This window comes from Stigmatopora nigra, chromosome 17 (assembly GCF_051989575.1).
Source record: "Stigmatopora nigra isolate UIUO_SnigA chromosome 17, RoL_Snig_1.1, whole genome shotgun sequence".
NCBI lineage: Eukaryota > Metazoa > Chordata > Actinopteri > Syngnathiformes > Syngnathidae > Stigmatopora > Stigmatopora nigra.
This window is the reverse complement of record NC_135524.1, coordinates 7,849,061-7,867,478: the sequence shown is the minus strand read 5'-3', so window position 1 is coordinate 7,867,478 and position 18,418 is coordinate 7,849,061. Positions and strand designations below refer to the sequence as shown.

Here is an 18,418-nt window from a genome sequence, read left to right as displayed (position 1 = left end):
TAATTTATGCATTGTTATCTTTGGTCAACTTGGTAGAGAACACTTGAGATTTACAGAAAGTACATTCCTATGAACATTCATTTTTATATCTTAAGATAGTGGAACACGTGGGCCTTCTTGAGGGAGAGAGAAAGCAAAGTTGTCAAACAACCGGGGGGAAAAAGAAAACGTGATTTGTAATCAACAAGAAGAGAACAAACTTTTGTCTGTTGGTCACATTTATTTAAACAAAAATGTGTATATTTTAGGAGGAGCTGGAGGCAGCCATTGCAGCGCGTCTAGGCTTGGGGGTGGTACCTTCCCGGAATCCATTTCTGGAAAATAGCAGGGGTGGGGGTTGGACAGAAACAGATATCACACAGTTCAGATGACTTTCAGAGTGGATTAAATAATGTTTACAATGATGATTCAATGCAACAGTTTCAACAAAATTGGCCAAATCCAATGTGGGTGAGCAAAAAAACAGAACCAAAAACGAGTATGGCTTCCATTCAAGGAAAGTATGGTTTGCGTTAACATTTAAGCCTTTCATAACCATTTGGGAAAACAGCCTTTTTAAATATTCCTTTAAAGAGTGTAAACACGTGCACCATATTGACTGGACTCGCCTATTTAATTTTTAGAGCCCAACCAAGGAAATGAATAGAGCTCATGAATTTAAGTTATTTTTTATTGCGAAAAATTGCAAAAACTTTTAACTAAGTTTTTCTTAAGATAGAAACAAATTGAATCATCATTTAAAACTAATGTTTTGCATTTTGGTGCAACATTTTTAAGCTTGTTTTTCCAACACAACTTTTTTTTTTGTTTTTACACTTTTAAAGAGGCACATTTGCCAAAATTGTCTAGGCTCTGAGCCCAACTTTCAGCTCTTTAAAACAACCATGTTGCAAAGACAAATTTATATGAAGTTGTCTACAAATATTGCAATGGGATTTTAAATATATCGCCAAAAAATAGAACACACCCTTTTAGCTTCCTCACCTATTGTTCTCAGTGCCCCCTTAAAACTGGGAGGGGAGGAAATTGTCGACAAAATTTTGGGTGGGAAACAAAATCATTTTTTATAACCCAACTTGTTGAAATATATTTTCACACAACACTGTAAAAAATGAACTCCAAAGCCATGTTTGAATATAAATTTGTATATTTGAAATTTTATTTTGGGTTCACGAAACTAAGATACACCGACAAATCAATTTAAAAAAAAAATTCCCACCTCTCGAAAACGACATTCCTGATTAGGATATCAAATTAGGTACCTCCATACTTAGTGGATTTTATACGCGCTTCCAAGGCATGAGAAGAAACTCTTCCCCCACTAACAAATACGATTCTGCAAATATTGCATTCGCCACCTGTAGTAAAACTTACCTGAATCGACGGTACACAACCTTGAGGTGCCTCAGACGACCGGTGCCAGTGGTGTTCCTCCTCTTGGCCTTGGCACTCCAATTGTCTAGAAAACAAAATAAAATGCCCGCTTCAGTCTTTCCCAACCAAGCAATGGTCAGATGTGCCACGGAAAATAATTTTGAGGCATTTAAAATTGGAAACTTGGCACTTTTCTGAAATGGTTGCTTCAAAAAATAATTCGGTGAAAATGTTTTTGATTTCTGGATTTTAGGGAGGTTGTCAGGAGTCTCGAAGTTTGCATTGCTTATCCGTCGTGAACTAAATTTTCGGGGTAGTTGGCAGCTCTGAGTCCATATTTTGATATCACAAGATTTAAATCGTTCTGTTGCTTGGGTTTACTGCAACGTCAACCCTAAAGTTGTTTTGAGATAACGGGCAATAGGTTTTGGGGACGTTAAGTCGGAGTGATCAGCGAGCCACGGCTCAAGATGAAGAAAAATGTCGACTTACACTTTCTCTTGCGCTTCTCGGGGTAACCACATTTGCCGCAGGAGGACTTCTGCAGGTGGTAAGCTTTGGAGCCACAACGACGGCACAGAGTGTGCGTCTTGTTCCTGCGCTTACCAAAGGAGGATGTTCCCTTCGTCTGCAAGACAAATTGAAAGGACACAAGCCTTAAGAGACCATTCATTCATAGAAACTGAAGAATACTAGAAATTACGTAGTAACATCTCTAGTTTAAACATATAAGAACATCAATGAATAACGAACATTTAATAAGCCTTCAAGTGTTTGATTTAGTAATTGAGTATCAAATGTAGGCTTTAGAATACACCCCTCAGTACAAACATGCTATAGCTAATTTGCACATACTAATCCAATTTTGCTTCACAATTCAGTCTCCAAAACACATTTCAATAAGTATGACGAAAAATGTAACTCTACCAATTTTGACTTGGGTTAATTTCATACGTGGTTACGGGAACCCGAATATCAATGCTAATGATCTGACTAGCTCGGTAAAAGAAATAGCTATTTAAATGACACATGTTAACTTTATTCATACATATACACAGTTCATATAAGAGTTGAGTTATGGCAACAACTAAATATTCGTGGTTTGACAGTGATTAACGTCAGGTTTTCAAGATGTTTGGAGATTTTAGATAGCCAGCATTGAAATCTCACCATTGTCGCTCTGTAGCCGAGGGAAAAGAGGCCGGAAGAGATCTCAGGGTCTTCTCAAATTGTGTTCGTGGTAGTTTGAGTGCCACACAGAAAATGTGTTCCCTTATTGAAAAAGTGGCTTACAAATAATATGCCCTGTTTTGCCTCTAAATAAATACTAATAACACATAATAATGACTGGAATGAAGAAGAACCGGGCTTGTATGTCATATTTTTGCACATTTTAACCCCTTTCGTAATAATTTTCAGCCTAGGAACTCTTCTTTCTGAGCCAAATGATGGACCCGGAAGCACTCAAAGCGTTAGTCGGTCTCTCGAATAGATTTGTATTTAGTACCTCTAATTTGTAACAAACATAACATTTTCAACAATTATGGGCTTAGTCACTGCCACATACAAATTTGACACAGGTACAAAATAAAATAAAGCGCTTTCTACACATTATAATTATAAATTATACAAATAAGACAATAAATTATGAATAAAAAATCTCAACACCTTTTTAGAAACAGTCATAATGAAAAATAGAGAATTTCAATTTCACCTTCAAAACTTGTAACTTATGTAGAAAAAAAGATTAAATATGAAAATGATTCAATGTATAATGTTTTTGTGTTGTTTATTACAAGAAAACTGGCCTTCAACACTTATAATATAATTTAAAAATACATCATACGGTTTGAATCACAGAAAATACAGTTCAAACAACCATTCACACTCATACCTAGGAGCAATTTAGAGTGTTCAATCAGCCTACCATGCATGTCTTTGGAATGTGGGAGGAAACCAGAGTACCTGGAGAAAACCCACACAGGATTTGAACCCAGGACTCCAGAGCTGTGAGGCCGACACACTAACCACTCAATCGCTAGGCCGCCCAGACTTCTAGTTGTTTCTTCATTAATTCTGATAGCGGCCCCCAGAGAAAAAAAATCTGAAACCAGTGGTTTGTCGTTGTTGTTGTGTGTGTTTTCAAAACCTTGAGTGTGGTCTGTTGCTGTAAACATGGCTGTAAACTATTTCCCTTTGTAAATATCTAATAATACAGAAAGAGTTGAATAAATGGGTGGTGCTTCTACATTTGCTATTTGAAAAATGTGGGTACTATCAACCTCAAGATGCATATAAATCAAGAGCGTCTTTTTACATTTATTTATTTATTTATTTCATCCATTGCGAGTATGACTCGTGTCACAGAATGCCAACTTAGTTTGTCCTTGCAAGCAAGTACAATTTAACCTTGTCCTATGGCTAAAAATAAGCAACAAATAAATGAGTGGGTGATTGGCACCCTCTAGCGGCACAAGGTGGTTAAATAACTGCAAAAAGCACACCCTCCTTTAAAAATTGCTGTCACGCGTCATTGCTCAGTTTGGAGATGACTCAGAAGATGCTAGTGTTTGCCTTTATTTCTTAGTCCAGAGCCCCAACTTCCATTGGATATCACTTTTCCTGCTGAATAAGATTCATAATTTAGTGGTAATTGGCATTTTCATTTCCTTTCCTTTGCATCATCCCCGCCCTCTTGTGAAGATGTCTCCTCAGCTGATACCAAAGCGATCTTTCCCGATTTGAAAGCAGTGCGGATAGCTCGTGTAATGGACAATGTGCGGTCCTTATGGGCCAAGGAGATACCCGCGTGCCCCCCGGTTCTGAATGCATCAACGACAGAGAAAGACACCGAGCAGGGTGTCACCCTCAGCCACGGATGCTGCGCCGAAAGATCGGATACATCGACCCCTCGCCGGGTAAAGATATCCTCGGCAATCGTTCCCTTTGTTTCATGTTTATCTGCGCATTTGGACTCGTGACACTCTTACAACAGATTCTCTATGGGAAAAACTACATTAAAAGGTAAGTGTCTTTTCACCTTGGAAACCCTGAATTAAAGGGTTAACAGCATCAAGGCTTGAATGTTTAATGGATGTTTTCTTCAGGGGAGTTTTTTTCTTCTTCTTCAAATAGCCAGAAGAGACCATCCATCCTGTTTAATCCCCACCCCACCCGTGGCATAAAAAAATGTTCTTTCCATTGGGGTTTGTTTTGATGATGGTAAAGCATCACATTCATATCATACACACCAGCAGCCTCTGTGGGTGTGTATGGTAATGTTTTCCCTTCTTTATTTCTTATAATTTTCTGTTTTTCTCCGACTGGTGTGATACATCTAACAGAGGCCATATTCCAGTGTAAGTGATGCTGATTTTTTCTCAGCCAGGTCAACGATTCTGTTTATTTCTCAGTGAATCCCAAATTTAATGTGTTACAACACACACCTCATAATTTCAGTACGAGACGAGCAGATGTTGAGAAGAATACAAACCAAGCGAGGGCCTGTGGAGCGCTTTGCAAGCCTCAGATCCGGGATGGCTCTTATGTTTACTCCCAGCAAACATAATATGCTGAATTCCCTTACAAAACACACGCGCTCCCACTCCGTCACCCCCACTTCCCACGCTACCCTCGGGCTGGTTTGTAAGACGGATTCATGGTATCGGAAAACCTCCCCAGTGGCGAGATTCATGAATTCAAGCTTCCTGCACGTTACTCGTGGCGCTGGGCCCATCGGAGAAAAAGACATTGGCGGGGGGCTGGATGGGGATGAGAGGTGAAAAACCAATGGGCACAGCGGCAGCCATTTTGCTACAGTCTGTCTGCACACACACACACACTTGGGGGAGAGGAAATAGAAGACAGGAGGACTTAGGCGTGTGTATGTGTGATGCCGTCATTCTCTTGTGACAATGACTGAAAGGTCAAAGCAGGTCATGGAGTACCGTATTTTCTCGCCACGTGTATAAGCCGCACCCTTAAAATGCCTTAAAATCGTGAAATTTTTACAATTTCTCTCGTAGAAGCCACCCCCATTCACAATTTTCACCTCCATATTCATGGTTTTAATAGGGAGTACAAGTGTGTTACTTTGAAGGGAAAATCTTAAGAAAAATCATCGCACATGGTATTTCTGAGATACTGTATGAATCAAAAGTTCATTATTAAGATCAATATCATCAGGAGGTTAGTAATTCATCCAGTAATGGTTGTTTTCTTACTGCAAAACTGAAAATAACCAACAAATGACAAAAAACACTGTTAGTATTGTGCGCATATAAGCCATACCAATGATTCAGTCATCATTTTTTTAGTTACAGTACGGCCCTATTTGCGAGAAAACACAGTATGTACTGTATTTTTTTTACACGATAAATTACTCCTGAGTGTAGGAAGGACCACAATAGAGACAGGGAAAAACATACTACAAGTCACACCGGAGATTGCATTAATTTAGGGATAGCAGTAAAATGGAAAACTTCACTTCATGCACAACCATGCTTTAAGGAACTATGGACATATTTTAGATTGGCCAGACTATTTTAATGCATGATTATTTTATTTAACTTTTATTCTTGCAAAGCTGAGAGGAATGTTGTATATCTTACACATGAAAAACTGGCAATAAAGTGTAAATGGAACAAAATACCAGTAATTCAACTAACTACATCTTAACCCAGAGGTGTCAAAACTATGGCCTGTGGGCCAATTACTGCCTGCTGGGTCCCACAGAAAGTTATAAAAATTCTATCGAATATGGCCGACAAAAAAAGCTTTAATTCAGCTTTCATTATGTTGGACAGTTCCTCTCCATAAAATAGGCTTGTTCACCCAGCCAGAGTGGATTGGATGTTTATCAATAGCTGGCAATGAGTTAATTGTAATAATAAATACAATTTAAAAAAAACAGACTTTTTAATTCCATTCCAATCCTGTGTAGAACAAATAAAAGGGGAAGGCTTTCAATCTTGGGAGGAAGTTATTATAGGAAGTGTCTGCGGATGCTGAGAATGTGTCAGTCTTAGAGTACTATTAACAGTCTTCTTCCTGCTCTTAGACTGCATTAGGTTTACTCAAGGCAGGAGTAGGATTGTAAGTGCTGCAAGCCATTTTTTTTTCTCGTCCAGGCTCATCCTTACAAGCGAGGCCCCAGAGGTGGGCAGCCTTGTTACATTTTCTATTCAAGATACTCTTATTAATCCGTGTGGAAGTCACGGCAGTTTGAATGGGTTTTGTCACAAGAGGGTTTTTAATTTTTTTCAACTCCAATGATCACGACACCAGGCTATGATACTGCATACACTCAGATTACTGCATTAGCTTAGAGGATTTACTATAACGCTAAAATGCAGAATGTTTCAGCACGAAGCGAGTCATCATATAATGCACTCAAATAATACATCACAAATAATTGCTGTTAGCATGCAATTCATGCTATATGAAGGCTTTATTTCCTATTGATGTATCGCCATTAGTCTAGTGCAGGGGTGGGCAAACTTTTGGGCCCGGGGGCCACATTGTCTTTAAATATTCGACAGATGGGCCGGTTTAGCACATGATACGATACATATAAAAAAGTGCATCCGTTAACAGTACATATGAAACATAAACAGAAAAAAAGGACTAAAATATTAACATACTCATCACTTATCCCTAGGTAAGAAAATGGCAGGGGCCTGAGTTTTTTTTAACGTTTTATGCAACATACAGTTAATTTTTTTCTTGACTTTCATTCATAGACGTCAAAATAAATTTAGTTAAGTATTTTATCTTTCATTTATCCTTTCTCTATTTGTAAATAAATTACCGTATCGGCCGCATTGTCTTGTGTTCTGGCGTTTTGTGCATGTCAAGCCTAATTTGTGCGCATATAAGCCCTACCCTCAATTCAGTTATCTTTATTTTAGAGACAATTACGGCATATATGGGAGAAAATATGGTATTCCTTATTAAATCAAGAGCGTTCTAATGGCAAACAAGTTGAACAAACACACTGCCTCCAGTTGACAGATAGCAAAATCCCATCCAGCTCAAACAAGACATATTTATGTCTTCCCTTCACTGTGTTCTTGAGGCAAACATCTGTTCAATCTCAGTGTGTTAAGCGTGTTTGTGTTTGTTTGCGTACCATGTTTACAGTATGCTTGGAGTTTCTGTTCTCTGCACGGTTCAGAAAACACAGAGGACAACAACTCAAATAAACTGACTCATTTTCTTACTAGTGCGCAACAGTTTAGCCGACTCAAAGGGGACGAGACAGGAAATTGGAGCGGTCCCATTAATTTCTCCGATGACGGATCTCTGAAGCCCGCCAGAAATGGAAGGAAAAGGTACCTCGTTCCCAAGCGTCATTGAATGCACCACACACGCCTTAGAGAGAACAGAGTGAGCTGTAATTTTAGGTCACACATCCCACACGGACGCAAACACACACACACACACGCAGCATACACTTGCATGCTTGGACTTAGCAGCAGAACTCCTCAGATGAACAATATAGCACATTTGCTCTATTTTTCATTCTCTGTTATGAAGTCTGCAAGCTCTTACTTAGCGTGGCGATATTACACTTTAACTCTTAACCTGTCTGCATGTTGACAGATGTTTCCGTCAGCATTTTCAGCCAGATTCAAAGATCTCCATAATAGTCACACCCTGCCTAGCCGATATTAAGAAGAAAAACAAACGCTCTCACAGGTAGGCCCGTTTGAAGGCATTTGTAGTACATTCACAGAAACCCCAGAATGCCTCTCTTTTTTTTTCATTGGTCTGAAGGGTTTAGAAATGATTCCCACCCCCCCTGTCGTGGTTGCACTTCCAGATTTGCTCTCTTGCATGATTCCGTCCACCTTGACCCTGAATAACGCCTCCCGTCATTCCCACCCCGGAAACCGGGGGAGTCAATGCGCCCATTTGTATCCCATCCAGCACCCATCCTCCCAATGCCTTTTGTCGTGTTCTGCGCAGCTCTTGTGTGTATGCCATGTACATAGTGTGGATACTTGTGGACACGCCTATCCGTGCCTGCCCTTCTTCACATCTGCATTGTCTCCCAGATTTAACACCCTGTTTTTTAACCCCCCTATTAATGTCATGAGGCTTTCCTGAAAGCTCTTTGATAGAGTCAACAAAATGTCTTTTAGGAGGGACCCAACACGGCACGGATGCAAATTGTACGTATTCAAAAGCACATTCGGTTCCCAGTTTGGTTTCTTGTTGTTCCGTTGGGTGGAATTCTCGCATTGGCAGAATAGGAACTCCTAAAAATGCTATCTTACTTGAAAGTTGTTAAACCTCATGCGATCAAGACCTTTACTACTTGCAAGAAAACGGAAAGAATATTGTTTAATTAATTGAGAAAAAGGAAGGCAGATATTTATCAATTCCAGTACTATTTCATCCAGTACAATTCATGGTGGCTAAAAGTGTCAGGCTAAATGCATTATTATCCAAATGTTTTGCAAAAAGAAAAAAGCATGAATGGAAATTTCCACAACACCAATTCCTAATGCTTTGCAAAAGAAAAATGTGAATGCTAATTGACCAAAGCATAAATGCAAGAAGACACAACACAAAAGCAAATACTCACAACCCTATCCTGAATGCAAAAAAAGTCACAACACGAACCCCAATTGCCACAACATGAACACAAACTGGCCAAAGCACGAATGTAATGAGGCACTATCAGTTTAATACTGATTGCTTTGTGAGCCAGCGGCAGAGTGGGAATTGTAGTCCTAAAATGTACATCCATGGGCCTCTTCTGGGTCAGTTCTTGGATCCTTGCTGTGATTTTTTGCATTCAGGTTGCACCTATTTGCATTCTAGTCGTTGCTTTTTGCATTCAGCCCTTTGCTAATTCTTGCAAAGCATTTAGAATTGACATTTGTGTTGTGGCACTTTATATTTGTGTGTTTTTCTTTTTGAAAAGGGTTTGGGCTGTGTAGTTTGCAGGACACTTCTCGGTCAGAATACAAACTGCCTGCCAAACTGTATTTATTGTCCAGCGTGACTGTGTTACATTCTAACTGTTTTTTAAATGTCGTATAACTGACATCACAAGACACCCAAACTCGTAAGCACTGTCGTTTCTTTGTGTTTTTAACATAATTCTCTCCATTATTGGAGGTTTAAGGAATACACAATTTACATAACTTAGAGTAAGCTGGTGTCCTGAGGTTTTGGAATTGTAATATTCGGAGAGAAAAATCTTAATATCGCGAGATTAAAAGCAGAATAGTAAAAACATTAAATAATAGATTGTAATTTTGCAAGATTCAAATTCTAATATTATGAGATTAAAGTCATTTTGTAGTTGTTTGGTTTCACAATGATACAAACGTTTAAATTTAACCATGACAACCATGTAGAGTTGATGAATAAGGATTTCCAATTGCCTCTTTTCTTGAAACGCATCATCAGGTGGATGTAGAAAAACCAGTGACACCATTGATTTGTGCGATATTCTATCCTGCATCTTGTTCCTTTCAATGCATCCCTTCCTTTGTGTAGTTCCTTGTGTTCTTTGGTCTCCATTCCCCCCGTTCAAACTCTCATCGCATTTTGCCACCATGCACAGCCCTGTGACATGTTGCAGTAACATCATCCAGCCATCCACACTTTACTCTGCGAATGTAATTCTATTCGATCACTTTTCTTATTACTGCATAAAACACAGACCTAATGGGCCTAGTAGCAACAATTTTGGCGGTTTGGGTTGAATTACAGTGGTACCTCGATATATGAGCTAAATAGGTTCCAGGACTGAGCTCGTATGTATGCAATGCTCTGCCCATTGCTAGCAGAAACATTACAAATCGGGAATTGTGACCAGAGACATTACAAGAGAGAATTGCAGGGAGAGAGACAGTTCCCATGATGTTTTTATGAGCAACATCTCAAGTCCACTGTCTGCTTGTATATCAAAATTTGCCTCTTATCTCAAGATAAATGTTTGCTCGAAATTGTACTCGTATCTATAATTGCTCATATGTCGGGGCGCTCGTATGTCGAGGTACCACTGTATGTTGTTTTAGGCCAAAAGGCACAAAAAAAATTAAAGGTCATCTGTCATATAGCCAGAGCAGAGAGTTACCAAAATATGGTTGCGTGAGGGTCATACTTACCTGAAAACATGTTGTTTACATCATATAAAATGCCAATGCTGCTTGATAAATAGCCGCAATCGTATCCAGCAAACTGAAGACATTTAAAGCCATTTACTAATTGGATTGAATAAATAGAAACATTGAAATCAGTAAAAATCTCACAAATGTATTGTGATATTCTTTAACGTTGGCATATCTCATTGAGCGAGATGAATTTGGCTATGTTTTTTCCACAGTTTAATACTTAATCGAGCTACTATTTAATCGCACTGATGCTTGTTCCGGTGACTGTGTATGAATTATGCCTTCAGGTATTTGGGAAACTACGACGGGCCCTTCGAGTACAACTCGACAACATGTAAAGAACTCAGGCAGGAGATTATGGACGTCAAAGTCTTGACAATGTGAGTGAGTTCTTTGCATCAGTGTCTGAAATATTTCGGTTATAAAAAATAATACTCATTTCCAACATGGTGCTTTTTGCAAAAAAATTACTTAATATTTGGATAAGTCTTCTCTTGTACTTAAAAGTGAATCTTAGATGGAAACCATATTGTGTCTTGTTACTTCTATTGAAAGCACATACTAAGTGAATTTTAGTCATTTTCTTTTGCCCTTTAACTTTTTTTACGCTATAATGTGTGAAGCTAGTAGTATATAAAAATAATTTTCACTTAGGTATGATTATAGTATGCCTGTGGAGATAAAAAAAAGGATATTTATATATAGACAAACATGAATAAATAGATAAACCAAAATAACAGTTTACTGTTTTATAATGACAAAACATAAAACGCAATGTCTTTTTCAGACTATAAGTCGCACCTGAGTATAAGTCGCACCAGCCAAAGAATACACAATGAAGATAAAAACAACAACATATAAATCGCATTGGTGTGTAAAATTCACATTTTTAGGAAGACACTTTTTGATTCTTTAGAAACCAATTACCAACAAATGTTAAAGTGGCAATAGGAAAATGGACAATAAGCTTAAAAGGCTTCTGTTAACAATATTGTTTTTTAGATAACTATAGTCTAAAAAAACAACATAACAGGCTGTCAATGGTCAGAGAAGAAAAAAAAAAACATGGCCACACTTTAATATTAGTGGCAGTGTTGTTCATTACCGTCAGAAATGGGAAGTAAAAAATAAAGTCCAAACCTTGAAAGCCTTACATTCATAAGAAAACCCCCAGCAGATTCTAATGAATTGTTTCCTGTTGTATTACAGGCCGCAAGCCAATAGTTTTGCTGTCACTTCCCCGACAAATCAGTTCAAGGGCATTCTATTTTCAGCAGCACTAAATGAAGCCTCTTTATCTTGGGCGGAAAAATCAGTGAGATTTTGCTGCTCCATTTTTTAACTCGCCAGTCTTTTACCCACGTCTTTTATAACGGCCCTGTCTTTTTTTCTTGCATTTACCCCCTTTTGTAGAAGCAATAATTGCAAAATACTCCATCACTTCCCCATTCCACGTCTTTCTGCCTGTCTGCCAGGGTCAAAACTTCGGATCTGTTTGAGAGATGGCGTAATCTACAGGTGTGTAAGTGGGAGCAGAGCAAGGAGCAGACCAGCAATTTCAAGTAAGATCAACTGGCAAAGAAGCATAACAGCATGCACAATATTTTCTCTTTAGAAACATTGAAATTGATTCATTTCTGGTCAAATAAATTGATTCACTGACTGGCATTGGTGCATAAATATGAGCATTTACAGCTTGTCCTCCAAAAAGTGACTTGGAAATGTATTATTCTCAATGGAGTTTATTTTGAATCACTCCCTGTACATATTGGGGCTTTCCCGGGTCATATCCTGTCCATTTTTAATCATTTCATGGCCATTTACTGTTAATAAATCACTGCCTGATGTCAAGCAGGCAATTCCTGTTTACTCTGTTGATTTTATGGTCATTTCTGTTGGTTTTGGGGCATTTTTTGGTCACTTTTTTTAACTCATTGGCTGCCTTTATTGCCCCTCCAGTCAAAATGGATTGGATGTCTAGTGCTGTAAATAGCAATGGAGGGTTATTCCCATGCTAGTTCTCCCAGTTTATGTGAACTGGATGTCTATCATCGTTAATAGGGGAATTTTTGGGCCATTCTGGAATCACTTCCTCTACTTTTCAGATATTTTTGGGGAAATTCCTGTTGAATGATGACAGGCTGTTGATTTTGAGGCATTTTTTAAATTCATTTCGAGTCACTTCTTTTTTTTTGGGGACTGTTTATGTCAATTGGATGGATCGTTTCCTGTTAATTTGCTGGCATTCCCACGTTGCTTTCTATTCATTTTGGGGCATATTTTGGTCGCCTCATTGTTCACTCATTGGGGTAACATTAGGGTCATTTCTTGTTAATTTTGGATCATTTCCTGTTGATTTTATGACATTTTCTTGCTACTCCCTGTTCATTGGTCACTAGCTGTTGATTTCAGGGGAATTTCCAGGTTATTAACTGTTGATTTGAGGGTATTTTCTGGTCACGTCCTTGTTAACTTGTTGGAGGATATTAGATGTCCATAACATTTTGATTGTGAGGGGGGCAAATGAATGCAAAGAAAGAAAGAAAAGTATGCAAAGTGCTGTAAAGCACACAAAACTCTGGTTTTACGGCACCAGCGTCAAAATAAAAGCATGTATTTCTGCCTTTTGTATGCAGTTTGAGCCATTTAGAGTTAGTCCTGCTGTATATTTTTTACTGCAACTGAAATAAGGATTTGTGGTTCGTTTCAGGATGTCGTTGTCTCGTTGCTGCAATGCTCCTTCCTTCCTGTTCACTACCAAGAAGAACACCCCCGCCGGTACCAAGTTACGGTACGAGGTGGGCACCAGCGACGTCCTGTCCATCACTACCGAAGTCTTCAAGATGTTCCCAGATGTGAGTGATAGTTTGGCTTTAAAAACTTATTTAACATAACTTAATAATCACTTATTTTTATTAAATGATCAATTCAATGCAAAATTATAAATGAATCAGATTTCTTTTTTAATTGAGTCTCTTACCTAAGATAGATGAGAGGATAGAGTGATTGGTTTTGACAGAATATTGGCAAGTTCAAATGTAGTTGTATTATGTATTTCTTCAGATTTTTTTTAACAGTGAATTATGAATTACAGAATGTTAGTTCAATTTATTAGTGCATCTTGCTCATTCAATTGAACTGCGAGAGTACTTATCTACGTCTGCCATCATCTTCTAGGATATGCCGTATTCCAAATCCCAGTTCAAAAAATGTGCCGTTATTGGAAATGGCGGTATCATCAAGAACAGCAACTGCGGAAAGGAGATAGATTCGGCAGATTTTGTGTTCAGGTAGAAAACTAAATGACATTTTCTTCTTTGCGACATCCCATTGTTAAGCCACTTTCCATTTTAAAGTCCACTGTGAAACAATGGCCGTCTTTACAACTTGGAGAGAGTTCGAGTCACTTGATATTGAGGGTCTGCAGATAGAGAGTACCTTGCTGATACATTAACATTCATTAATATTTAATTGATTTCTTAGGAAACATTTGTTTTTACCTTTCTTCTGCCGAAATCCTTCTGCAAAACCGGCCACCGCGCTGGGTCTTGAGGACCATTTTGGACATTCATGGGTGTAAAGTTTTGACCTCTGAGCCCCTGGACAGGCGCTGTTTATGTCACTGACATCTAGTGTTAAAACTGCAACAGAATGTAGGTTGAATTAAGCTTCAACTGCAGGCCACATCATTTGTTCATTTCCTGAACTCACTAGGGTTGCAGGGGGGGGGTGGAGCCTATCCCAGCTGACTTCAGGTCAGAGGTGGGGGGCACCATGAATCTATGGCCAGCCAATCACAGGGCAATAGCACACTAACACCCATAACTAGGGGTGATTTAGAGTGTCCAATCAGCCTACCATGGATGTCTTTGGAATGTGTGAGGAAACCGGAGTACCTGGAGAAAACCCACCCAGGCCTGGGGAGAACATGCAAACTCCACACAGGTGAACCGACCTGGATTTGAAAGCCAGGAGCCCAGAGCTATGAGGCCTACATGCTAAACACTCAATAATATTTTCATAATTACTTATATTTTCGCAATAGTGCCTGAGTTTGGGCACCCCTGATTAGCTCAAGTCGGTCAGTCCAGCCAAAGTTGATTAAAAAAGTATGACATATAGTGTGGGAAATAAAATAACGATAGAGAGATGTAACTATAACACAATTCGCAATGTTGACTATTATCATTTTTGCCCTAGATGCAACATACCACCCATCAGTGAGAAATACACCGCTGACGTGGGCACGAAAACGGACTTGGTGACCGTAAACCCGAGCATTATCATCGGGAGGTGCGATCAATCTTTCCGAATAGGTCCATTTTCGCTTTCTGATCGGCACCTCGTCCATTCTTCCTCAGGTTTCAGAAACTGGAGAAATGGCGGCGTCCCTTCTACGACGTCCTGCAGAATTACGAGAACTCTTCGGTGGTCCTCCCGGCGTTCTACAACACACGCAACACAGACGTTTCTTTCCGAGTCAAGTACATGCTGGACGACTTTGACTCACGGAGGGCGGTCTTCTTCTTCCACCCACAGTATCTACACAACGTGGAGCGTTTCTGGGCGGTACAGGGCGTGAGGGCTAAACGCCTGAGCAGCGGCCTCATGCTCGTGACTGCAGCTCTGGAAATGTGCGAGGAGGTGCACCTCTACGGCTTCTGGGCCTTCCCTATGAACCCGTCGGGCATCTTCATCACGCATCACTACTACGACAACGTCAAACCGGTGCCGGGCTTCCACGCTATGCCGCATGAGATTTTTAACTTCATCCACATGCACGCTCGTGGCATTGTACGCGTTCACACGGGGCCGTGCACGTGAGGGCGTGGTCCCCACCCCTAAAGTAGTGGAGAGTGGGGTTGGTTGTCACTATTTTTTACTATTTGGTGAACATATTACAATCAACAATCTCTGAATAATCATTTAGTTATTACAGTGGTACCTCAAGATACGAGCTTAAAGCGTTCCGGGACTAAGCGATTGTCGATTTCAATACTGATATGATGCATCACCGCCCTTTTGACAACCGGGTCATGTGACAAGCAACCACGTTCTCCTCCCCTGCATTGAGCTCCCAGCAGTGGAACCTTCGAATTGGAATGTCATCTTCATCAGAAAGGATCTTCCCAGTCTATTTTTCAATTTTCATCAAATTGAGGGAAGATATCTTCTCAAGAAGGTTCCACTGAAGGCTTTTGGCTTTAATGGACACCATTTTGTAGCTCTGTGGCCACACCAGGCTAGGTTTTCACTGTGGTTTTCATGTGATGTTGATGTTGTTCCTGTGATGTTTTCTAGTGACGCCGATGTACAGATTTTTCTTTTTTTTTTTACTCGTTTCCGTACTCCTCGCCATACTCGTCTATGTACGGCGAGCATGGCATCTTTCCCTGTTTGTGTCAAAAAACAAGCCTGACACTTTTCTGGCTTTTAAACAAAACAATTTCAAAAACATTTCAAAACTCAGCAGTCAGTTGTCTACTTTTGTAATCAATAGCTTCTTTCCCTACATTTATTTATAGGGTGAATATTTTAAATTGGCCTATTTCCAGTGGCCTTATCAGAACAGGCCCCACCATGAAATGCAACCATGAGATTTTTTTTTAGACAGAAATTCTGCCAAAGCTCACTGCAGTAATCCCTCAAAAACTGTGGTTAATAGAGACCAGACATGGCCGTGATAATCAAAAAATCGCAAAGTAGGATCAACCATATTTTAATTACTTCAGTGCTGAGTCCTAGTAGCAAGCGGAAAACAGGGGAGTGGTTTCTATTTGCCCCGCCTCCACCCTCCGATGCAACCCGTCGAGGGTTGTTTGCTTTTGTCTTCCCTTCAAAATATTCCCAAAATGATGCACACAAATGTCCTCACAATAGGATAACGCACGACCACTTGCCAACGAGAAGTAGTATATATACGCCATTCGCACTGACTATCAGGAAAAAAAAACACTGAAAAAATACAATGCTCCGCCCAGTGCTCGTAGAGACATCACACGAGGGAGTTGCGACCAGGTAGACATTACACGAGGGAGTTGTCGGGAGAGACACAGTTCCCATGATGTTTTTATGAGCAGCCTCTCGCGTCCACTGTATGCTCGTATATCAAAATTTGTCTCGTATCTCAAGATAAATACTTGCCCGAAATTTTACTCGTATCTCAAATTGCTCGTATGTTGGGGTACTTGTATCTTGAGGTACCACTGTAATTAATAGCAGAGAAAAATGAAGTTGCGATAATCGAAGGAAGACTGTAGTTAGTATTGCCTTCACCTTACCTTAAGGGAACACACCTGTATGCTTGTTTATTTTAGAAACATAGTTGAGAGTGATGCCTTAAGTTCCGCTTGTTTTGGAATCATTGGAATCTGGTTGTTTTTTCAGCTTTGTGTATATTAATACACTCCTAGGGTGTCCGATTAAGATATTCCATAGGCTCACCGCTTCACCATTTTTGATGTCTGCTGCCTGTTGATCCTTTTTGAGACTTCTGTAAAGTCGTATGGTAGTTGTCCATCAGATATTGCTTGCGGTAACCACAGAAATAAAGTTAGGTTAGAACTTTATTTCATCCCGTATTCAGGAAATTTCTTGGTTGCAGTAACATGACAGACACAAGACACACAAGACATCGTAGACCTAGATAAAAAAAACTGGAGCCACGTACAGGAAGTCCTTAAGCATTGCAACAATGGGTGTAGGAGGAGTAAAGCTTTTGAGGGGTTGTCCCATAACATTGGTTGCTAGGACTTTGGTATTGTTCAATAGCTGGTTTTAGGGTCTGCGTATGGTCAATTGATGCCCAAGTTAAAAATGGATGCCTGTCTTCTGTCATATTTTGCTACTCATCAGAAATTCTTAACTTGTGGTTCTTCTAATGCATACTTTTGTCTTTTGTGTAGCGCACTGAATTTTTGGCTGGCTTTGTCCACCAGCTCAAACAACACGATTTGTCCGATAGGGTGCATTGGAACCATAAAAAAATACATACAAATGCCACATAGTAAGTTCGGAAGCCACCGGGGACTGATTTCTTGATTTCAAACCTGTAAATTGGAAATGCTAACCACTCAAAATTGCCACACAAAATTTGAAAAATGTGCAAAAATGTATCGACACCCCTATCAGAAACTTTTGGTAGCGAATCTGACAGAACACTGGTAGTTTTAAAGAGTTTGTGAGCAGTTGTATATCTGGTACATGCTGTTTTCTGGCCCAATTAGTACATCAAGGCAATTGAATTGCAAAATGGAAATTTTATAACAAATGGCGTGCATTTACTGTTATAATATGTCTTATGCCATGCTGCCTTATGATATGAATTTCTCCATCCAATATGCAATTTTTATCTGGATTTGATGAGTTTGTCCCTCAAAGTTGGCATCAAGACTCCAAAGCGGTTGTGGTGGTCTTCATATTTTAATCCATACTCGTCATGCATGATGTGTTCTTAAAGCTTTTTGTGTGTGTGCCTGCTTTAAAGCTCACCAAAATATGTTTACACCTTTTCATCAAAGCGAATGTCGAATTTGTGGATTCAGGTCATATTAAGGTGGAGCTGAATTGTAGTTTGTTCAGATTTCAATAACTGCTGTATAGTGTATTGTCATTTTCTTTTTATTTATTTTTGCCTGTGAAATATGAATTGAGCCTCAAAATGTTTGCGCCACCATTTTAATGGCAAGTAGAAAGTTCAGAGGAGTAAAAAAGAATGGAACAAGGGTGTGGAATCAGTGATGGGAAAGCAAATTTGCTTTGCTAAGCATTATCAAGTGTTTGTAAATAAAACGGTTTGAATTTTCAATTTTTTGTGTATGTCTCTTTGTGTTATTGTTTTGATTATAATTGTTGTTATTGTGCTGCCTCTACAAAAGGACCAAAATATATTAAAAAACATAAATAATTAA

The 18,418-nt window shown here is 39.3% G+C and overlaps 2 protein-coding genes across 4 annotated transcripts; one reads left to right on the top strand and one right to left on the bottom strand.

Annotated features, from left to right (window-relative positions):
* Positions 1-200: 200 nt before the first annotated feature.
* Positions 201-2,713, bottom strand: rpl37 (ribosomal protein L37). Its single transcript, XM_077737018.1, has 4 exons — positions 2,545-2,713; positions 1,867-2,002; positions 1,375-1,459; positions 201-314 (listed from the first exon to the last, which is right to left on the bottom strand). Exons 1-4 carry the CDS (start codon positions 2,545-2,547, stop codon positions 245-247), a joined length of 294 nt encoding a protein of 97 aa, XP_077593144.1. The 5' UTR covers positions 2,548-2,713; the 3' UTR covers positions 201-244.
* Positions 2,714-3,889: 1,176 nt separating this feature from the next.
* On the top strand, positions 3,890-17,260 carry st8sia5 (ST8 alpha-N-acetyl-neuraminide alpha-2,8-sialyltransferase 5). 3 transcript variants are annotated; one of them, XM_077737421.1, is made up of 9 exons: positions 3,890-4,398; positions 7,599-7,706; positions 7,978-8,073; positions 10,796-10,888; positions 11,984-12,070; positions 13,219-13,363; positions 13,686-13,798; positions 14,709-14,801; positions 14,870-17,260. In XM_077737421.1, the coding sequence occupies exons 1-9, from the start codon at positions 4,163-4,165 to the stop codon at positions 15,330-15,332; spliced, it is 1,434 nt and encodes a 477-aa protein (XP_077593547.1). In that variant the 5' UTR covers positions 3,890-4,162; the 3' UTR covers positions 15,333-17,260. The 3 variants fall into 3 exon arrangements, with proteins under 3 accessions (XP_077593547.1, XP_077593548.1, XP_077593549.1); XM_077737422.1 differs by lacking the exon at positions 7,978-8,073; XM_077737423.1 differs by lacking the exons at positions 7,599-7,706; positions 7,978-8,073.
* Positions 17,261-18,418: the final 1,158 nt, after the last annotated feature.